At 37.0% G+C, this 24,286-nt stretch overlaps 1 protein-coding gene across 1 annotated transcript in view; it reads left to right on the top strand.

Annotated features, from left to right (window-relative positions):
• Nucleotides 1-14,650: 14,650 nt before the first annotated feature.
• Nucleotides 14,651-24,286, top strand: part of GRID2 (glutamate ionotropic receptor delta type subunit 2) — a 594,006-nt gene continuing 584,370 nt past the window's right edge. Inside the window, 2 exon segments of the mRNA XM_026848052.1 lie at nt 14,651-14,735; nt 16,920-17,075. Of these exon segments, the coding sequence (XP_026703853.1) occupies nt 16,967-17,075 (109 nt within the window). The 5' untranslated portion in view covers nt 14,651-14,735; nt 16,920-16,966.

Raw genomic sequence — 24,286 nt, 5'->3', positions numbered from 1 at the left:
CCTTGGACCAACAACGGGTCATTAAACTCTCAATTGGTTTAGGTAAGTTTTTGATCAGTGGTGGCCGAGTACCTATAATTGAAATTAGAAAACCCCTTTAATTTCTTAAACAGACTGTAAGATGAATGAGTGACTGATCTCTCTCTGATATTTTGCTAAATAAAACCAGGAAAATGTATAGTTAATTGTAGACTGAAAGAACTGGCCTGTACTTAATCTTCTCTTTCACAAACAAAAAAATCGACAAAAGAAGTTCCTTTGCACTATGTACAAGTTACAGTTACATACAAACAAGTAGAATGAAAATTAAACTTTTCCTTGAGTAGTGGTTTGAATACTGACTGACCAAATACAACATATTACAATGGCTAACAAGTATGTTACCACTTTCTGAAGAATAAAGCTCTAGACCAGACTAGGAAGCAAGTAGTAACAGTCTTTGGTTCCTAGTGCTGTACTTACAAGAAAAAAACCCCAAAAGAAAGGAAAAAAACATTTTTGAGGGCTGATTTTGTTCTTAAGAACTTTCTGAAAAAATTAAGCACTGGAAGTACCAATTTCATGTGACTTTTTCATGGCCTATATGCATTTTTATTTGCGTATTTTACTTTAACTGTTATAAAACTATTCAGCTGTTTTTTTGATTCAAGGTTCTACTCTTTCTACTATTTCAACAAGCATAATTAATGGACATCCAGTTGTGTTTAATACATGAGATACAGCGACATTTTCATTGAAAGCAGTAAGTATTTAAAAATGTATTAACTATAAGAAGTAATACATGAACTAAGAGTGCCACAATGGTTTCAAGTGAGATATGTACCTGGACAATTCCTTTCTAAGTAGGAAAAGGGGGGGGAGGGGAAGAGAAAAAAAGATAAAAGTGGAAATGCTTATGTGTGAATGGTGTGTAAGATGCTTTGCAAGGCTTATTTTATTTCAACCTGTAAAAGGAACCATCAAGACATGTTTCACTGGGATAACTAAAGTCTCGAAGGGTAATACTGAAAGAAAATCCTCTACAACTCAAGAAGCAGGAAAATACTTTTGCTTGCCCTGTTAGTCCAATGAATTATTTATCTGTAGAGTATTAGCTGGTTTTGAGTTCTGATATTTTAAATTTTTTTTCAAGGGAATGGAAGCTGGATTTGGCTCATGACACTGTGGATAGCAACGTACAATTTGATTTTAGAGCTACATATCTGAGTACAGATTCACATTGCATTGTATCTGGAACACAGGATATGAAAGAAATCTGGATGTCAATACTTGCTGGAGTCCCATTTCTTCAGTAAATATTCTTCTTCATTAAGGGGCTGGTTTAGTATACATACTCTGTTTTTATGCAGTATATACATAGCTCTCAAATCCTGGGCAGTATAGTTTTCCTTTTCTTCAGGAATTTTATCTTACAGTAAACCACTTTGTTACAAACAGTAAATGAATGTACAGTGAAGATCTAGCATGGGAAATCATGACTTCAGTAAAGAAATACCCCCCCTTTTAAAAAAAGGGATTTGGAGTCATGCCTGCAGCTGCAACCTAATTCATAGAAATGCCTTTTCCTTCACTATTAAATATAGGTTTAGGTATCCTCTTTTTGCTTGGAAACAGGACAGCAAGAGAAATACATATTTTAAAAAAAACCTCTAAGAAGCCAGTTGTGCTTGAAACAATCTGTTTGGAAATCCCTATAGAGAGCTTAATTTTGCAGGGTTTTTACTAAACTCTAGTGAGGAAATTAAGTACCAGGAGTCATGAGCACAAGAAGCATTTCTATTAGGTAGAATTCTGGCATAATCTTGTGGGATAATTTGACAAATTAATTCAACACTCTCCAAGATAAAATGTGCCACAATATACTCAAGGTATTCTGTAATAATTTGTAATAATACAGTAATAGTTAGAATGATACAGTAATAATTAAGTTATACAGTAGTAATAAGATTCAAAACCTGTAGACAAATTTTTAAACTTTATGTCTAAACATGTGACAGGCCTGCAGGTAAATCGGTGTAAGCTAAGTTTACTCATCTTTTCCAAGACCATAAAGGGACTTGATTACAGAATCACAGAATCAACTAGGTTGGAAAGGACATTGAAGATCATCCAGTCCAACCATTAACCTAACACTGACAGTTCCCAAATACACCAGATCCCTCAGCGCTATGTTGACCCGACTCTTAAACACCTCCAGGGATGGGGACTCCACCACCTCCCTGGGCAGCCCATTCCAACACCTAAAAAACCCTTCTCTAAAGAAATGTTTCCTAATATCCAGTCTAAACCTTCCCTGAGGTTTAGACCAGGTCATTGAGGCCATTCCCTCTTGTCCTATCGCTTGTTCCTTGGTTCAAGAGGCTCATCCCCAGCTCTCTGCAACCTCCTTTCAGGGAGCTGTAGAGGGCGATGAGGTCTCCTCTCAGCCTCCTCTTCTCCAGACTAAACACCCCCAGTTCCCTCAGCCGCTCCTCGTACGACCTGTGCCCCAGACCCTGCACCAGCTCCGTTGTCCTTCTCTGGACACGCTCGAGTCATTCAATGTCCTTTTTGTAGTGAGGGGCCCAAATCTGAACACAGGAATCGAGGTGCGGCCTCAGCAGTGCCGAGTACAGGGGTCAGATTTATTCCCTGTCCCTGCTGGCCACGCTATTGCTGACACAAGCCAGGATGCCATTGGCCTTCTTGGCCACCTGGGCACACTGCTGGCTCCTGTTCATCGGGCTGTCAATCAACCCCTCCCAGGTCCCTCTCTGACTGGCAGCTCTCCAGCCACTCCTCCCCAAGCCTGTAGCCATGCTGGGGGTTGTTGTGGCCCAAGGGCAGCCCCCGGCATTTGGCCTTATGGAAACTCCTCCAGTTGGCCTCAGCCCGTGGCTCCAGCCTGTCTAGGTCTCTCTGCAGAGCCTCCCTGCCCTCGAGCAGATCAACACTCCCACCCAACTTGGTGTCATCTGCAAACTGACTGAGGGTGCACTCGATCCCCTCGTCTAGATCATCAATAAAGATGTTAAACAGGAGTGGCCCCAAAACCCAGCCCTGTGGGACACCACTCGTGACCGGCCACCAACAGGATTTAACTCCGTTCACCACAACTCTTTGGGCCCGGCCATCCAGTTTTTTACCCAGCAAAGCGTGTGCCCATCCAAGCCCCGAGCAGCCAGTTTTGCCAGGAGAATGCTGTGGGAAATGGTGTCAAAGGCCTTACTGAAGTCAAGGTAAACAACATCCACAGCCTTTCCCTCATCCAATAAGCAGGTCGCCCTGTCATAGAAGGAGATCAGGTTTGTCAGGCAGGACCTGCCTTTCATAAACCCATGCTGACTGGGCTTGAGCATCTGGTTGTCCCGCATGTGTTGTGTGATGGCACTCAGGATGAGCTGCTCCATCAGCTTCCTGGGCACCAAAGTCAAGCTGAGAGGCCTGGAATTTCCCGGATCATCCTTTTGACCCTTCTTATAGATGGGCGTCACACTGGCCAATTTCCAATCAGTCAGGACCTCCCCGGTCAGCCAGGACTGCTGGTAAATGATGGAAAGCAGCTTGGCGAGCACCCCAGCCAGCTCCTTCAATACCCACAGGTGACTCCCACCTGGTCCCATAGACTTGTGTGTGTCTGTGTGGTGCAGCAGGTCACTGACTGTCTCCTCCTGGGTTGAGGGGGGGCTGTTCTGCCAGTCTCTGTCTTCTGGCTGAGGAGGCTGGATTCCCTCAGTACAGCTAGATTTGTAATAACTGGAAAATGGAGCTAAATGTATCCACAGAAGTATTTAAGTGCAAAGGGGGGCAGGCTTTGATTTCTAGTGTTGAACATAACATGTGTTGTTCTGCTTTGTAAAATAATTTCTGTATTTCCCTTAATGTTCATATTTCCCATGTACAGTGATTACTGAGGTTGTTTTCTCAAAGTTGCAGAAGTAGTTCATAAGAAATGTCTTCTCTTAAACTAGTGACCTGGGACAGTTGCTAATACTAAAAGTTACTACAGGAGTAGTATGAAAATTACACTTCTTGTGTGGGTTTCCTCACTTTGTGATGTATTCATCACTTGGGTACTTATCAAATATGACAAAAAATAAAATGCACGTTGTTTACAGGTACTGTTTTGCTGACTCAAACCCTTGATCTGTTCCTAGGATGTTGGTAACTGGAACTATTTTAGGTTATATAGCCCTTTGCTAAAAAGCATATCTATTTTTTATGATAGTGAGGGTTTTTCTTGTTCTTTTTTATCACTTTTGAACATTAATAAGAACATTTTCTCAAAATGATCTGCTGGCTACAACTGGCTGCTGTCAAAGTGCTTCTCACTTTGGTTGTCTTCTCACAAACTTGAACTGATCCATAGAGATCATGCAATGGTAACAATTTTTATCCCTCTAGAAGTATTACTTATGGAATTTTTTAAAATTAATTTTCCAGTCTCTACACTGTGTGTATAAATTTGAATATGCTTAGACAATATTTTTTCTGGCTTTTCCTGTATAATTTTAACTTTTGTTTTCTACAGCTACTTTCCATCTTGCAATTTACTTTTTTTTTTGTTGTTTGTTTGTTGTTTTTTTTTTTAAAAAAATTTCAATAAGATGTTAAAACTTAAAAGAAGTCTTTGCCTAAGTTCCTGGATATCAAATCTAATTAGAATGATTTTTAAGATAATGCTCACAAGATTTTTGTTATCAGTTTACAGCCACTTTAGTTAAAAAAACCCAACTAAACAAAAAAGCCCCAAAACCCAAACCCAAGAAAACAAACCAAAACCCACAGTCTCCCCTCCAAAACCTCTTCAAAAAACCCCCACCAAACCTGTTTTCCTATTAAATTTTCAGATAAAGTGAGATCTGTTATAATAGCATACTTACTGTTATTTTAATATCAGTGTTCCAAGATTATAAGTGTTAAGTGATAGAAATAAAGACAGGCACTTTGAATATTTTTTATTAGATTCTTCTAATTTTGACAGGCGGCTAATTACTGAGTGTCTGAGCAAGTCATTGCACATCTGCTTAATATTCCTTAATCTCTAAAGTGTAATATAATTATTCACTTGCATATGGCTTTTTATAAGTGGTTCTTGATAGGAGATAACGTAAAACAAATGCATGGTTCTAGGTTTCATTAAAAATATCAAAGGTCAGGCTGGTTTCTCAAAAATATTTGTGAACTTGGGGTGATTTAAGTTTATAGCATCTGTGGACTTGGAACTGGAGGTTGACATGATGCTTTGTTGATTTCTTCTATGGTTATTTCTTTAAATGGTAGGCAATAAGTTCTCAGCCTCAGGTTTGTAATTAGCCTATGGTATAGCACTGTCTTAGGAAGTCTACAAATGTGGGCAAGGGGAAAGGAATATTTGGATTGAAAGAGGTATCCGACACACCCACCATTTATGGAAATGGCTCAGCTGCTACCGCACTCTTACCTTTTAATTTTTCCTTCTAAGAGCACAAAGATAATAGAAGCCAATGGAAGAAACAGCTGTTCCTCATTCCTCACACAGTTTCTGTCTTAAATTGAGAAATTATGGCTTGATTTAAAAAAAAAAAAATTACAGACATATATTTCACCCTGGAAAGTACTCTTTAGCAGAACTTGACTACATTTAATTGACTCGCAGTGAGGCTTTGGGAAATGTAAATTCACAGGCATTTCATATGACAGCGTTACAATTTTCTAAGAGCTTTATATTGCTGAAGAACTGTAGGGTTATTAAAAACAAAGCGTGAAGTCAAATTGCAGCAAAGAATTGAAGGAATTTAAAGGAGGCCTTTTTGGTCATAGATGTGTCTCATGTAGAATGACATTAAGCTTTCCTTATTCTCCACTCCTTTTGCCCTTTCCAAAATACAGGCATTATGATCAGCATTTATTGAGTGAAATTTTTGAAATAATTTTAACTCATCAATTATATTCTGAGGGTCTATTTTTTTTTATATACACACATGTAAATGATGAGTTGTGAAAGTAGAAATTATTCTCTCTAACATGAGTAAGAACTAAGATGATATGTCACTATCTTCTATAAAAAATTGCAAATTTAAGTGTTCAGCATCTGTGATCACAAAGTGACTTTGAGCCCATAGCCCTGAATATATGGAAAGCAAATTTTAGCACAGCATGGGTTGTCCTTTTACCAAAATGATAAAATACAGTTTATAATTAAGAGGAATAACAATAGTTTGGCAAAAAATGTACTGACAAGTAAGAAAGAAACCTGTTAGTAGAAATGGGGTCATTTGTACCCTTTTTGGAAAGTGTCTATTTCTTAAGCATTTCTGTATGTATTTTTTGTGTTGCAATTGGAAACGGATTGTTTCCAGATTTGTTACTCTCTGTGTGACATAAGAGTCAAAGAGGTTGCATATGTTAATTTTCAACTGGAATGTAAATTGCACTCTACAGGACAGTCCTGTCTTGGCAAGAATATGGGCTAGATGACTATGAGACTAATTTACCATTCAAAGTGCGTGTTTGTGTGTAGATTTACTGAATGCCTCTCCTCCAGCAGAATAAAAACCTGCTCTAAAGCATAGAAAAGAAAAGCTGTTTAAGAAAAGGATTAATTTCAGGGTCAGCTGTTGCATTTTGACAGACACATAGAGCAGTTTTTCACTGCTGCTTTCCTCCCTCTTATTATTTAATTCTTGACCGTGGCATTCATAACACTACACATGGCATGAGATAGACTTTTAAAAGCAACGTGTTTAACAAGAATCTGTCTGTACTTCTCTATGATACCCAGAGAGGTTGTGGCTGCCCCCTCCCTGGCAGTGCTCAAGGCCAGGTTGGACGGGGCTTTGAGCAACCTGGGCTAGTGGAAGGGGGGGTGGAACTAGATGGTCCTTTCTAACCCAAACCATTGTGAGTCTGTGATACATTGACTCAGCATCTTATTTTTTACAATAACTAGGAGGCTGGATTTATACACTGTGTGGTGCTCACGAAATATCTTATTCCTGTAATATCCTTCCAGTAGCAATCTATAAGGTCAACACTTGTATTTCAGTGTTGTAAACTAGGCTGCTCTACTGCATGAAATGATTTAACTATTTGCCACAAAAGCCTTGTGTAACTTTTAGAGTGAAATAGGAAGGAAAAAGCAGAAAAATGCCCTCTTGAAAAATCTCATACTGTAATCTTTGCACTTTTGTATCTGTGCGTGTGTATGTAGGCATACGTTTGTACATTAACATCTCTAGCATATTGCTAACCTCATTCTCTGCAAAGTTCAATGGCTAGTGGAGTAAGGTGCTGCAGTTGCTTCACTTGGTAAATAAATGGTTTGGCAGCAGTGTTCCCTCCATCTCTACCTAGCAATAGCCATCATTTGATTAATTAAATAGTTAGTTTGTCTTTTAAAAATTACAAAGCCAAACTGCATGAAGAGGCAGAGCAATTAGTATACGAGTGGAAAACAGTAAGCAATGACAGATGCTTAACAATAATTTAGGGTTTTTTTTAGGATGCAGTCATCCTTGTTGACATTGCTTTGTGAGGTGTTCTTGCATTCACAAGTAGGGGCTAATAAGAATGAAGAAAGAGTTTATCGAATCAGTGTTTGCTCTGGTTCTAAAACATATAAGCAAGCTCTGAATTTACATCAGGAGGTTTCTTTTTATTACTTTTTCAAGAATGCAGATACTATTCAGCAAATTTATAGTCATCACACTAACTTTCTGTATGGGATATTAATAATGTGGCAATAATATCTACCAAACCAGATGCTTTTCACAGCTAGACCTCAACTTGATAGTTATGGATATGATAGAAAACATGAAAAGCTTCTCATTATTATCAGCTCATTTGTTGCATAATGAATGTGAAGATATTATCACTGTAGTTAATCACCACATCAAGTTTATAGTGGAACAGTGCACAGAAGATATCTTAATTCTTATTGTGTGAAAGGTATATCGTGTATAAAATGTATGTATGATGATAATATTGTGCCCTACTGCAGAAGTAGATAGCAGTCTCCAGTGCCACAACAGGTGTTTGTGCAGTATTTTTCAGTTTGCAGGAACAAATTCTTTGTGGCTCTGCAATTTGTGCAATCAATTAGTTAGCTATAAAACAATACAAGTTATATGTCAATTGTTATTCCTTTGATACAGTAGTTTTAACACTTTTTCTACTGAAGGATCACTTCAGTTAATAAGAATCTAGAGCAATTGCGAAGGGACTTTATTATTTACAAGGAGATTTTCTAAAATTGCCTTTTAATATGCCTTTGGTTACATGCTGCATAGAAAAAAAAAAGATATTAATAAATGCATTTTTTAGTAGGAACCCAATGTTTTGCTTTCCTCTCCCACTTTCCTTTTTCTCCTTTTACTCTGTAGCCAACAATAACCCTTCAGAAAAAGGGACTGGCAAATGACAGTTCTTTTTTTAATGAGATTAATGAGACTCAGCAGATGATTTTGACAAATTGTACCATTTATTATATTAAATATAAGTGTAAAATGGTGGTTTAGAACTTGAGAACAATTCGAAATGTCTGTCAGGACGACCTTAAAATAAATCAGTGGCAACTGGAAAATGTTCATGCTTGTGCATGTGCCCAACGGACATTGTAAATAAGGAGGATAAGGTCTTAGAGTCTCTCTTTCCAAATGTGAACATAATTCTCAATGACACTGATGTGTATCTACAATGTTGCAGTAGAATTAAACAGAAAAAAACCCAACCAACCAATGTGCATACTAGTACTGCAAACTGTGAGAGCAGTAGTTCTCAAAATTTCCTAAGCACTCCACACATCTCCAGCATCTGTTATGGCCACTGTTGTAGCCAAATGAATTGACCCCAGACTACCTCTAAATGTATTAAAATTAAATTTTGTAAAGACAACACAAAGACAATTGATTTCATACCTTCAGGCTTGTGTAACAGTTTTCATAGAAATTTTATATTACTTTATAATTAACAGGTTTGAGATTCAATACCTGAAGCATTGACTCTCACTGTATGTAAATCTTTTCAGAAAAGCTCATAAAAAGCTGAGTCTTTATTTTCTTTGACAACTTGTCAAGCCAACTCAATACTTCCAAAACTGGGTAGTATACTATAGAGAGAAAAAAAAAAAAAAAAATTAAAAAAAAAAGAAAAAAAAAAAGGTGTAATACCGTGGGATACCCTCCTGTAGTCAAATAACTTAAAACAATTAGCAGACTTCAGTAACAGGCAGAGCTATATTGGTTGTTTTACTGTAAGACTGGGATATTAAAAACCAGCCATGCTTCATCAGAAGAATGGAGAGACTTTTCTGTGTTTAGATTATAACTGCACTTTTCTTACTTTCATTGTATTTGAAATAGATTTTGCTTTAGTTTGCCAGATTGAAAAACCTGTAAAATTCCTCATTCATCTCTTTGTTTCAAGTATTTGAAGTTAGAAAACACAAAGCAACAAAGGGAAGGCATTGGTTTGGTTTGGTTTGGTTTTTTCCCCCATGGTGTTCCAGTCATATAGCTGCACTGAGAACAGGGGGTTAATAATTTTAAAAAGGATCAGAAATGGACTGTGTATTTTTATGGTGTAGTTGCCAGAGTGAGCAGAGGTACCTTCTGTAGTGGTTAGAATAAATGGTGCCATATGAAGTTGGCAGCGCCGTACTAAGCTCAGCAAAGAGTTTCATTTTAAGGTGTGACTTAAGAGAGATTATCGTATGCCTGAAGTTCGGCTTGTGCATACAAAGCATTTGCTGAACTTGGGTGTGAAAGAGGAAATACAGTGGAAAAACTTTATTCTCCAATCCAGCTCTAATCTTTGATTTAGTTGTTGTGTCCAACTAAAAGGGTAACTTCTGTAATTCCTTAAATATCAGTAACTACAGTTCGTTTGTATGTGTCCACCAGAATGCAGAGCAGGATGTCAAAATTTGCAGGGAGGGTGGTTTCCCTGGAAAATAATGTAGGTTTTTTTGGTTTGATGTGGGCTTTTTTCAGGTGTTCTGTTTAGCTGTGGACTGCATATTTACTGATTTTTGTGGGTTCTTTTCATTACATTGAAAATTGATTAAATTATGGTTGATTAAAGAATGTATTTTGAAGATAGCAGCAGCCTGTATGCAGTCATTTGTAATGTATGTTCAGCCACTGTCAGTGATCTTGGAAACTGGCATTGAAAAAACATCAACCCTTCTCTATCAGAAGCAGACTTTTACAAAAGTCCGTTGTATAAAAATGACAATAGGCCTGATGCTTCTTTTGCTTGAGCAGTCTTGCATCAGTGATAATCCAGAAACTACAGTGAAGTCTCTCTGGTCTCACCTGTGCCACTTAGTCACAAGCGGACCCTCCATACATATGTGTAGATTTAGTGTTGCAAATACATTCTGTTAGGATGATTACTTTAATTTTCTTTTCTGTGTCTGACAATAAATAGTGAAAGATATGTGCTGACATATTGTTCAATTTCTTGAGCTGTATTTGTAAAAATGTTATATAAAGTAAAAAGAGGAATCTTACCTTTACAGTTTGGTGGGCATGAGGACATTGCTTTCTCCACAGAAGGAGCTGGCACAGGTGCTCCTTGGCCTACTGTGCTGTCTCTCACCATCATCATGGAAGCTGTGAGAGTCTTGAAAAAATAAAATGAACAAACAGTGTTTTCAAAAAATTCAGTTTGGCCTAGATATACTCTGATGCTGAGATCCCCATGGTACAGAGTAGGGGGCCTCTGAGGAGCAAATGCATGAGGCATCATGATGGCTTTAGATGCAAGGGACTGGCTCTTGCCCTGAACAAGAGCCCCACATTGGCCCCATGTAAGCCAGCTGTGGCACCTTGAGGGCTTGGGGGCTCAACGGTCAAGCCCTGTGCCACACCTGGCATCTGCAGTGTGACGTGAGAGGTAGCTGAGGACATGTCTGCTGCAGACTCCCTCCTGATACCAAGACAATGGAGGATATCCACTCACTTTGTGCTGCAGCAACAAAATCAAGCTTACTGTGCCCTTTCTGAAGGGTTTCTAAACCCTTTCTAGATAGTTTCTAAAACTTAAAAGAGAAAGACAAAGCAAGCTGATGTTTTCCTTTCATTGACAAGATCAAGATGTGATTGCACATACTTGACTGTCTATCAGTCAATAGAAAAACTTTAACAGCAGCTCTAAATGTGTCACAAGGGAAATTTAGGGTCTAGCTGTATTAGTGCATGCTGAATACTGTGATAATGGGAGCTGCATGTGCAAGGGAAGGTCTCTGTATGTCACCTTCTAAATTTCTACATGAGTGCAGCCAGACTCTTGAATATATCAAGTCTCTCCTGTTCTTGTTGACAGAAATTCCATTATAATGTAATTGGCCTTCTAAAGCTGTATGTATATATTCATTCAATCCGACATGATAGTACATGGTATAGCCAGGCGTTTGCCATTATAGTTAAAAATGGATTCTGTAAAAATCTTCCCAACTGGCCACTCATATGGCCTAGAAATTATATGGGATTTTATTCTAGAATGTTTCTCAGGATCTCAAATATCTGTCTCATTGATTTAAGCCCCCAGAAATTAATGTCTCCTAACCTTATTTCATACTGGGAAACTAGACCTGTGGCGATGCATTTTATAGCCCTGAAGGACATCTTCAATGAGGTTTGCCATGAGGACTCAAAACTCCCAGCTTCCATTTCTGAGTGTTAACAGCATGGCCATCCTTCTTCCAGCAGCTGTGTTAAGTTTCTTATTCAGAATAATAATGCAGTAGCAGCACCTGAGAAAATACAGTGAAATTGGATTCAGATACTGAAACAGGCTGGCAATATCAGTGGGACAAAGAATTTTCACAGAATCAGCAGCTGCTGAGAACATCAGATAGTGGCTCAAAAAGTTACAGTGTTTTTACACTTTCCCATTTTCTTCCTTTTCTCTCCAAACATTCCCAGATTTGTGAACTAGTAAATTACTGGGCAAAGTGTATATTGCTTCTCTTGGTGAGGGAGGTATATGTGTAATGTTATAAAGTGAAAATCAAATTTATGTGCTGAAATTGAACTGTGACCTCAATTCACAATGGCATTTAATCCATGTACTCCCCCTCCTCTTTGAAACAAGGTACTTAATTTTCTGAAACTAATATGGGGCAGTGAGGTCCAGAAATGGCCTATGTTCATAGATAATAAAATTATCATAGTTGAAAACACTGCAAGCAGTGGACTTTGTCCTTTCTTAGTCAATAGAAAGATGAACATTGTTTTAAATCTCTTCATACTTCATCCTTGCAGGCATGATGCATTTATCTCTCATTTTTAAGTTTTCTGGGCAAATTCCAGTAGACTGTACAGATTGCTCTAGAGATAGCTGGTAATATCTAATTTGGATTACATTTTTATATGTATGGGTCAGTAGGACAAGTGATCTTTGAAAAGCCTTTATGTGGGAGCGTATGCCTGGTCTCGAACCTTCTGCATCACTGACAATGTAAAAGTATCATCAGCATTTGGATTAGAAGATTAACGACATCTAAATTAACGACGCACTTGTGTTAGAAGACTAACGGCATCTAGATTAACGGCGGCTAAAAGCAAAAGAATTTGTGCTTGTTAGGGAAGAAACAGATAAGAAGGGATTCCTTAAAATAACAAAGCAGAAACTTATCTACCGGCTGCGCACGGTTAGTAGTCCTTATCGAAAGTGCTGAGAGGAATTAGTTTTTTAGAGCCACACACAGATTTGCTGTTATTTTTAGAATGTACAAGAAGATACAAGGACTTGTTTTTCTAATAAACTTCGGAGTTTAAGCATATTGGTGTGTGTATTGTCTCACAACCTCATCCTGCAACACCTTTCTAATTATGTCATTGGGACTTGGAGAACTGTTTGAACATTTATATGATTTGGTCTATATTCATTGAAATTGACAGATTTCTGGTGACATGTTTGAGTGTGAATGAGATAGTTAAACACAAATAATTCTCTGCAAAGTTACAGGTCATTATTGATGTGCTGAGAGTTTTTAAAAAGCCAGTAGAGAATTACATTTGTGCTGTCCTCATCCAGATTCTGAAATAAAGCTGAAAGTAATGACATGCTAATAAAACAGGAGGGGGAAACTGGTGCAAAGGAGTTGCTGTGTCAGCTCTTGATGCAGTCATGGGAATACTCCTTGAGTATAGTTAGAAATGGCATGTTTAGTGTGAGGCCTCTTTCAGCTGAGAGTAGTGGGGGTGGAAGATAAATGAACATCATCTACTTTTGTATCATTTTGAAGACTTTTTCCCTTTGTATATAGTTTTGTTTTCTAGATAGTTTCCATTTTCTAGAGAGGGAGTGTCTTACATTATCTGTAGGAATAATTTGCCTTTTTTCCTCAGCTGTTCATTACTTTCTGTAAGGATTTTTCTTGTAGCCAAAAGGATTCGTTTTGGACACGTACTCCAAATAAGTTTGCAGTCATTTCAGTTGTCTCATTTTGCAGCTGTACATAAGGAAATGAGAGAGTATGTTGCTCTCACTACAGAAGTAATTTTAAAGTGTGATAATCTTTATTTGTTCCTTTGGGTTGTTTGTTTGTGTTGGTTAAAAGGCTATGTTTGAAAGAATAAGCATCAAAACTACAGTACAGTTTCATGCCTCAGCAAGGAAGGAAAATCATACTTCATACAAAAATAGTTAAAGGCTGCATTTCAAGCTAGCTATTAAAAGGTTAATAAACATCAGAAAATTCACTCCTGTCAACCAGATGATTCCTATAATCACAGGAAAGAAAAATATTCCATCAATGTTAGCACAATCCAAACAATGTCTTTTACCTTTTAATTGAAATGGCTTTTTGTATAGAAAACTAACAAAAATAACAACCCCCTACCTGTGTAGTGTAGAGAGATATATAGACACATGGAATATAGTTGAAATAAAACACAGGAACCTAAAAATTGTATATATAAGAGTAGGAAGTCTTTTGAAATGATTCAGACATTGGGTTTGTTTGGTTTGGGTTTTTTTGGCGGGTGTGTGTTTTTAGTTTTCCAATTTTATTTAACAACTGAAATTAAACTTTGAGAATCAATTATAAAATAAAATTTCTCTTATTACTGTCTGAAGTGTAATGCATGTGCTGCTGTGCACTGCCCTCTCCTGAAAGAAACAATGTCATCTTTATTATATCTTAAAAGGTTTTTAGTGTAAAATTAGATACTGTAATGAATAAGGCCTTAGTTTCTGAAGGAAGGCAATGTAATTACTGCTAGGATGCTCAGACAGATGCTATGGTTACAACTTTTTTTTTTTTTCAATTCACCTAAATATTTGTTTGTTTTACCTATGGAGCTAGTCCTACACTAGAGCATGGGTAATGTCTCATTTCTGTGAGGTAGTTTAAAATGTCAGATGTAGTATTGGTTAGAAGAGAAATTCTGAATTTGCATCTGATACGTGGGAGCCGTAAATTAAATAAAAGATAGTCAGAGCAAATGTGGGGCAATTGTACTACAGTGAGAAAGAGCATCGTTTGTGAAGGCTGCATGGAGTTTCATCTCATCCTCTTCCTTAGAGATCCAGATGCTGAGAGAGGTAGGATTTGTGTCAGGCTGAGAAATGAGAGAAAAAGCATAGAAGTTTATTTGGGATACCTATTTGTGAAAGAAATAAGAAAGATTCTCTAGAAGGTTCATCTGTTGAGAAAATTGGTGCTGTACTGGTGAATGCACTGTTTTGGGATCAGTTCTCTCCTGCCTGGTGGAAGGGCTATGCGTCTGAAGGGGATTTTTGTGATGACACGTGCAAAAGAAACAGTAGATAACTTTGGACTTTTCTGTATCCTCTACTCAATAAATGACCTGGATTGTGCTGGGGACAAAGCCAGGCTTAAGATGACATTTTCGAGCTGTAGAATAAGAAGCTGTGTTGGCTGGAAGGTCTTTGTTTTGACGTGCTGTTCTGCAACACAGTCAACAGCTGCCCTATGTGTGTGCGTGAAACCTGTTTGTGTACGCTTCCTTCGAGTGTGGCATTTGTTACAGAATTACTCTACAGGGATAGAATTTGACTAATTACTATCATTATTTTCCTTTTTTTTTTTTTTTTTTTTTTTTTCTTTTTTTTTTTTTTTTTTTTTCTTCTTCTTAATTTTAACCTTGTTACTTACTAGCCATGTAAAATTGTTCCCTCAAAGGTTTATTAACAATGTTTGCTGGGCTACATCATCATCATCATCGATATAAGTGTGTCCCCAAAATGAAGCACGTGTAGGTTTGATTTGAACTATTCCGTGAGGTTAGAAAAAAACATGTTTTAAGGTATATTACTGGACAGTTTGTACCCTTAAATGTTACCTGGATACGTAAATAGCCACTTTTGTGGAGAAGACATGGTTTGCAGCATCTTACATACCAAGCATATTCTTGCCCATGTGCAGCTTTGCTTTGTGGAGCTAAATAAAACAAGGGAAGTAGAAATGGGGGAAAGAGAGAAAATTAATGTTTTCAGCTGAGATTTGCGGAGATGACAGGTGAATGAGGTGGAGAGGTAAAGAACAGCTGTTCCAGATGGCAGCAGCTTCAGGAGGGAAAATGCTGAAGACGAAGCAGTCGGATTGTAGGAAGAGATGACGCTCATGTAGGATGAGTGGTGTTGGCAGGGAGATGAGTGTTGGAGGTCAGTGGGAAAAACACGATAAACACTGTGTATAAAATTTGTTTCTCTTAAAGTAGCCATTTCCTGTAAATGAATCTTTTTTCAGTTCTTTTCAGCAATGATTGCAGGTACTTACCTGAAATCGTCAGTGATCAGCATTTTCTATTATCTTTGGCTGCCTTGCTACATAAGCTTTGTATTGACAGCAGACACTCAAGAATAAATAAACCTGAAAACTGAATAAATTTCATAATGATTAAATACAGTTTTCAAAACTCTGTTTTTGAAGCATCCCTTCTGTCTCTTTAATCTACTGCCTGGAAATGAAGGCTTTAAAGGTGCTTGAAAATCTAACAAGAGCCCTGATTTGAAGGTTTTAAACAATATAATGTTCTTCATAGGACTATAACAGTGTAATCTGAGCCATCTCTGCATAAATAGTTCATACAAAAAGCAAATGTAAGATAATAGGAAATTACTGATGCTAAAAGTGACACTGCAGTTCACAGAAAAAAAAAAAAAAAAAAGCTAAAACCTCTGCATTAGCCTTGGAGTTCTTGTTCAATACACCTGAAGAAATGGCTGTGCAAGAGTTGGACACCCTCACTCTGCCAACTCCTCCTGAGTTTAATGGTTTCCTCTTTACGATGCTCTGCTTGAATGTTTTGGGGAAAAAGGCAGAACAGTCACTTTCTGTCAAATTTATAAAGGCAGAAATTATTTTAATTAACTGCTTAAACTTAATTTACTGACTTCAAGAGTCAGACAGTTAGCTGGAGTGGTTGTTTAACAAATCCTGTAAGAAATTAAACTTGAGACAGTTTATATCAGCTGCTGATCTGTCTATTGATCATGATTGTCAATTCTAACTTATTTTCCCAGTGCTGCTAACATTTTAGGCTTATTCTCACCTCATTTTAACTTTATAATTTTTAATTGTCACTAGACATGATGTTAAATGTATATCCTAGCCCGTTGCAGTTGTTCAATGTATTAAATGTCACCTTTGGAAAGGTAGTTAGTTCTCATTTCTTGGCCATGTTCCTATAATTTGTTTTGTGCTTAACTAGATTTCCTCAATGTTTCTATCTGGAACCAATGCTTCTCTTCAATTTATGTCTTAAATTATGTCAAAATGTAGAAAATTTTTATATTGTGAAGTAGCTTCTGGACTCTGTGTTAAGAGAACTGCTCTTCAGGAGTGAGTAAAGGGATGATGTTAATTGCATAAAATGTCTTTAAGTACTTATGATTGATGGTTTGGGATACTGCAGGTAAAGGTGTAATGTGATTTTTGTTCTTTTTTTTTTTATTTAATTTTTTTTATTATTTTTTTTACCCAGGGGCAATTTTTGATGAATCAGCCAAAAAAGATGAGGAAGTTTTTCGAATGGCAGTTGCTGATCTCAACCAGAATGATGAAATCTTACAAACAGAGAAAATCACGTGTTCAGTGACATTTGTGGATGGCAACAATCCATTTCAGGCGGTGCAAGAAGGTAGGACATTTAAACAGATTTCCTGATATTGTTTCTGCGGAGACATGCAAAATACCACCCTCATAGCTTTCTAGCTTTATGAAAAATTTGTAGGTTTTGTTGGCTTCTTTTTACATAGAATATCAAATATTGCATTTTATTTTGGATTTAGTTGCTATGGTTTGTTTTGTTCTAGTCACTTCAAGCTATAAGGTTAGCTTTTATTCATTTTGTAAGTAAAGGCTCTTGAAAAATGGTAGAGAAGTGAGACACAGTTTGCTGACATCTTCCCTTTTTTGCAGGCTGTATTGAAGTTATTGTCAAACTAGTAGTCTTTACTTTATGACTTATTAACTATTTTTTGGTTTAATTTCATGCAACTAACAGCACTTAGTTGGAAAACATAGGTTGTGTGGATAACCTTTTGAGCACATACATCTGAAAAAGTCACCTATTTTATAGAAGAGATTAGAGATAACTTGATGACTGAGTCACCTGTATCCAATATGATTTTGTACTTCATCCATCCTTTGTCATTGGCCAATTATTGGACAAGAGATGAGGATGTGGCTTTGGGCTTCTGTGATAGCAGTAGAATTCTAACAGGGCTCAATATTTGAAATCCCTCTGAAGTGGATTAGTAAATCACTGGTGTGACTGAGCAGTTGTCTGGAAAGACAGCTATATGAAGTCTTTAGAAATACGAATTTAAATTTGTTTCCTAAGCATTTGTTATTTCTTTGCTGTTCTGACATGCTAACTTCTGTCTCACATGCTGAAGATGTTTATTATAGGCATATTATTATTTCTGAAAAAGAAAACAAAATTTTGTTGACATTCTGTATTCTTACTGGTTCTGCATTGACACGAGGTAGAATTTGAGATTTAAGCATCAAACTTGCACGATTCCTCTGATACTTATGAAGTCAGAGGTCAATACCTGTTTGGCTTCAATGGACTATTGACAAAGCAGTATTAATGAAAAGGCGTTTAATGTTTATATGACAACTTTTTTTATCAGTTACTTTCTTAATTTTGGAGAATTGAGGAAAAATTTTTGTTAAATTTTACAAGTGGATAGACATGTATAATGAGAAGCATTACAGTCTTGGCTTGATAAGGTCAAGGCAGAAAAAGAAGGGATTTTGAACGTATTCCAATCAGAGTCAATTCAATCTATTTCGCTCTGAAAAAGCCAACATAAAAAATGAAGCTATTGGATGCTTTTAGAATCCAGAGGGGGTAAATGGGTAAATGAGGTCAGTCTTTTCTTAGATACTTTCCACATTGTTAGTATTTCACCTTTTTTTCTAATTTGTCCGGTATAGATAATGTCAGCTGATGCTCTGCAATTAACATTGATTAACACTGAAACAGCAATTTCCTTTATCATTGTGTTAGAGCAGTTGCAAATAATTTCACAGAACAATGCTTTAAGGAATTATTTATTTAATTCTAACTTAAAGAAAGTAGGAGTGTCTAGTAAAGTAGAACATTACAAAGGAATTAATGACCTGATATTTCTTTTTTTTTTTTTTTTTTTTTTTTTTTTTCCAAAAGTTAGATTTGTAATTTAAAAAAAATATCTTGGTATGGTCAATATTTGAAAAGAGAATGGAGCAGGTTTGATGAATTTTATTACCATGTGTTGGGGGGGAAATGTCTGTTGTGATATTGATGAGTTCAAGCAAAATATTTGCCACTGAAAACTATTTATTGTAAACTTATGGTCAAATACAGTTACATGGCTAGGAAAGCCTCATATTCTCAATCCTCTAAGTGCCCTGTGTTTCGTTTGTCATAATTTGAGTGAAGAACAAAGGTTGCATCTTTTACATGCATATATCTGTGAAATATTCTTGTCAAACTATTTTACCAGTTAATCTGTTTTATTTTGTTTTAACTGAATACAGGCATAAGTTTCACTGTAATGTTTCAATTACTTTGCACTAGCTTCATCCCTTTCTCCCTTCCTTTACATCTTTATATTACTTTTCACCCCATTCTTAATTGGATTTCTTACAAGCATTAGTAACAGTGAAAGGGGACCTCTGTAACTGTTGCACATATTTATCTGTCTATCCCTTGGAAAAACACTTAGTCAAAATGCACTATACTAAATACCAGAAAAAATATCATTTAAACACTCGGGCCATTTCTGTATTCCATTTGTAAAATAAATGCCACAGTGAGGTTAAATCTCATGTTTTCAAATGTACTGCGTGGTATTAAATATGTCCAGACTTGCTGTTTTCATGTCAGCGTGACCCTTTCCTTGGAAGCGTAACAACACTAATAGGAGGCTGAGGTACCATGGCCTCTCCTATCATGTAGAGCCTGATGTACATAAATTATATTATTTATTATTCTATTATTTATTATATTATAAAATGCTTGAATTTTCCTTTGTTTTAGTTCACAATACCTTTTTTTTTTTTTTTTTTTTGTGGTTTAGGCTTTTTTATTTCTTCTTGTCTAAAGTACAGAATAGCCTTTAAAATGAGCTTTTAACATTTGGTACAATGTTAATTTAAAATATTAGATCTGTAATAATAACTTATAATTGGCCTAAATTTATCTAAAATATGCCACTTGTAGTGAATACAGAAGGTTCTTACAAAACCTGCATAGGATTTTGAATTTCAAAAACCAAGAAGTCATGAGCAAAAAGCTGATAAAACAATACCTTAGTTATAGAGGAGATATTTACAAATTTATTTTTCATAATGGTACCCTAATGGACAGCGTGTATTATTTCTAGCTTTTATTTAATTTCATTAGCTAAATTAGTAAGTAACTTCCAAACAGTGTAAACAAGAATGCTCAGATACTTGATATCCATTTTGGGATGTAAAGATAATTAGTTTGAGAGAATCAGCTCCTGGATGGTATTTACTGTTCTTCCTTCTGAATCTGCTCTTATAAATTCTTATGGTGCCCCAAAATTTCTTCCACTTGTACCTTAGAGGATCTCATTAACAGTTCTGACTGGAGCAGTAAGCCTGTATTGCAAAACTGAGTGGTTTTATCCTAGAAGAGCTGTGAATAATATGCCCCATAATATCACTGGAAGTGCCCTCAGGGACAGTTAATACGCATGTTCTAGTGCATGGAAATAGGAGGTGAAATTGAGTTTCTTTAAGTTAGGGAAATTTTTTTCCTCTTTGGTTTATGCTTTTTCAGAGGGGGCCAACAGTGAGTGTGATGTGTGTGGTTTACTGTGCAACTCGTTTTCCTGTCAATATCGTGGGTTGGCACAGGCACCCATCAGGATGGAATGAGATTGAGGTTGCTTCGTGAGGGAGGAGGGAAGTCCAGGGCAAGCCCAGCTGGTAGGTTGGGGTGAGGACAAGTGAGGTGCATGGCCAGGTGTACATAGCTCCAGCCTGATGAGCACAGGGGAGAGTTTGCAGAGGGAGGAACTTGCACCTGTAGGTGGTGCATCCCAGGCTCTCACAGCAGCTGCAGCTCAGTTGCTGAGATGAGTCACAGTGACACACACCTGTGGAAATGCCCAACATGGCATGTTCCTTACTCCCTTTCTTTCTTCAATACAAAATACTTCACAATATTTATAATACTCTTCTATGGGTTGTCTCAAAATATTTGTGTGCTTTTGTTATTGAGAGAGGAAGAATGTTGTGGCTGGCTTGTTTATGCTGTGGCCATGTTGGGTGCTACAAAGGCAAATCAGGAATCGAAGTTTTGTTTGTATAAACAATGAAGGAAGTAGGGATAGTCAGTTTTTGCATGGTAGCAAGTTGGTATTTTACAACTACAAAACAAGGAATTATGATGCCAGATCCATACTAGTGTCAATAATGAAATACATATATTAATGTAAACTCTACTTCTTTCCTTGTGAGATTTCAATTTACAGCAGTATTTAAATAGGGGTGAGGTAAGCCTTCAAAAGGCTTTGAGTTCTACAATATACTTAAACTAATTATTTTTGAAGAGAGTCATGTTTCTATATTTCTTTCTAATAGACTCTTTTTTTTTTCTTTCAATGGGAAATTTGGTTGAAATAATTATCTTGTTTGTCAGAAAATCATTGTATTCTGTTATCTTTCTCTCACTTTTATTATTCTTGTGCTCACTTCAATACACTAATAATTAAAACCTAAATTTTATGGTTCAAAGCCTGCTATTTCCTCCAATCCTTAATTTCTCATTAATAGTATGATCACATGGTTGCTGAATGGCTAATGTGAAATATGCAATAGCCTGTGCTTTTCTGTGGGATTCTCTGCTGAGATACCTTGGTAGTCATGCTACTAAATACCTGTTTCAATCCACTGCTAATGATTCTCTAAACCCTCTTTGTCTTCTAAACATTTTCCTCAGTCACATTCTTGCAATACTGATTTGTTTTATCTTTGGGGGAAACTGTTTTCCATTGATGCAGGTATTATTGCCTGTCTAATTCCTATCGGAAAGCAACTGGAGTGAGGGGGGGCATTGATAACTTGAACCAGATGTAATATTTTGTCTCATGATGAACTGCCTCCTCGGGCAGCACACTTTCTACAGCCCCCATGTTGCCATTTCCACTTGCACACCAAGAGTTACGTATGGAGCAAACTCTGCAGATGTTTGGAGCATCTACAGCATCTGGAGGGTCATCAGAGCTCAGCAGGACCCTTGTCCAAAGATATGTAGGATCCTTGGATATGCGTTGCCAAAATTTTAAACCTCATGGCAAACATTTTCTTCTTATTTGGTGCTGATATTTTTTTTATTCTGCTCCTTTCTCCCACCTCCTTTTTTGACAACATCACATTTCACCTATCTTAAATAATATCTCTATAGTAATCCAATATGTTCTTCTATAGGCTACCTATAACACATGACAAATAGATTTGACTGATGCTGTTTAATATCCACTTTGTTTGACGAGTTCTCCTATTGCAGTCATATATATGTAGAGTTTATTTTTTTTTTTTGAAACCAACCTTTTTGTCATTCAGGTTAGTCACCAGAGTATGCTTACAGACACCAACTCAAGCCTTCGTAATGGCTTTTGAAAGCTTATTGTGATCAGTGAAGTAAATAAGGCAGTGAGTCATAACTAAATGGGATTCAGCTGTAGAGTAACAGAGGTTTGTAGGGCAGCAATATGTATGAAGGTCACATGCAGGATTTTATTCAAGCAAAGTTTTATGGTCAGAAATTACAGCCTGATGGATACATCTGCTTTGGCCTTTGGGACTAGGTGAATGTAATGAGACTCTGCTTTCCTGTTTCTCTGATTGCTGTATAAACCTATTTAAATCCACAGATTTCATGGACTGCTGAACTTTCTTTCACTTTGTGTCACTTATTTCTTCAAATTTCTCAGCCTTCCTTGAGCTGTTTATTAACCAGCATGTGTTCAGTTTGAGATTAAACTTTTACAGGGTTGCACTTCTTCACTACTCTTCTATTTCATTCCAGGTTTGCTTTATTATTTCCCAGTAAAATGGATTTTGATGTGAAATGATATTACTAATACTGAGGAGGAAAAAAAAAATTTTCAACTAGGATTTGAACTGTAAAAAGTTAAGGGAGGAGTGGAAGCATTTCAATAGTGATATAAAATTCCATTGTAAAATCAGAAACTGTTGGAAGTGTTAGCAATTGCAAATTGCTTGTATCGTCAGTACTTCAGAAAATAGAGAAAAAAATCCTTTGAACTACCTATCCTCTATGCATTCACATAGTGTACCAGCAGTGGTGGCATTATGCCCTGTTTTCAAAGTGCTGGGTGAGAATCCTGGTACTCTTACATAGGCTTTGTTCTTATTTTAGCCCTGCTAACCCCACAAAATCAATCAGATCTCCAATTTGCATAAATGCACCACAGGATTCCAAGTGTTGGCAGCTTAAGAAAAAAGATTTTACACACTGGTGATAACATCATGACAGTTGGGAAGACAGTGGTTGCATGGGAGAAGATCAGGGAGAAGGGAATAGTGAGCACTGACTGAACTAGAAAAGGGACATGTGATAGAGGCTTAGTTTGGGAGGAGCAGGATGCATATTTAACATATTTTCACAACAATTTCAAAGCTGTTGTGACCTTCCTTTGCCTGGAAGTAATGTATCCACTGCATACTGCAAACTGTAAAAGGGGATCAGATTTATTTTGAATAAGGCTTCATACTGTTACAGCAGTTAACAGTAATTGCAAGACTTCCACCGTTCTCCAGTATTTGAATGTTGGGATCAAATAGTCTCTAGATCCTGATTATTTCTGCAGTAATGTTTTCTCCAATTGCAAGAAAACTTCCAGTATCTTTGTTTCCTGGCACCTGTAAGCTGCACTAGACTTTCAGATACTTGAAGAAAAACAAATAAAAAAATCCTTCACCTCAATAAAAATCTCCCCTCAATCCAAATCAGTTCAGAAAAAGTACAAAAGCAACAACAACAAAAACTCCAACCAGTCCATCAAGAATAAATTTCTCCAGGGTAGTTTAAGCAATGTGAGAAACATTATTTGAGGAAAAGAGGTACAAACTTCAGCAGTCCTTAGTATTTGCAGATGGCGAATCTAAAAAATTTGAACTACAGATCTTAGTGTGATTGAAGACCCTTTTCTGAAGTTCCAAATTGCTGAGCCGGGGTGGGGGGGCGGGGAGAAGAGGCTTTCTAGAATGCAGGCTTGTGCAAGATCCTGTCATCTTTTAGTTACTGTTATCCACATTGTCTCACAGTGTATCTGAAACCCACTGGACATATGCTTTATGACTGCTGCATATTTTTGTTGTGGTGTAAGGAAGGAATATTAGTATTTCTGTGGAAACCACTTTTCTTCAGGTGACTAGAAAACCCAGTAACATCCCACTGTTATACCTGGCTGCAGTGATACAGCTGGAGGTATTTACATAGGACCACATATCAAACAAAGGACTAGCATTTCAGAGTCTGCGTTACCTACCCCACTACCTTTCTAAAGTCTTTTTTTCTTCTGCTTTCTCATGACTTAAACAGCAAGAGTGATTTTTCCTAACATTGAGACCATTTGCCATTGCCACTTGCCAAAGTTTGGCTTAAAATTAATTTTTATGGCAGATTTTGACTTTTCTGTCAGACTGTCCACTTTAAAATGACAGACAGGAATTCTAATAGGCTTGAAAGAATTTCCTTCCCAGGCTTATGCTTAAAAACATGTGACTGTGAGGCAGGCTGTTAACCTCTTTACCTCTTTTAAAAAGGTGAATCAAATAAATGAATCAATAGGTGGACAA

Source organism: Athene cunicularia (assembly GCF_003259725.1).
Source record: "Athene cunicularia isolate RWA chromosome 4 unlocalized genomic scaffold, athCun1 chr4_part2, whole genome shotgun sequence".
In the NCBI taxonomy this organism is placed as follows: Eukaryota; Metazoa; Chordata; class Aves; order Strigiformes; family Strigidae; genus Athene; species Athene cunicularia.
This window is presented reverse-complemented; position numbering and strand designations above follow the sequence as displayed.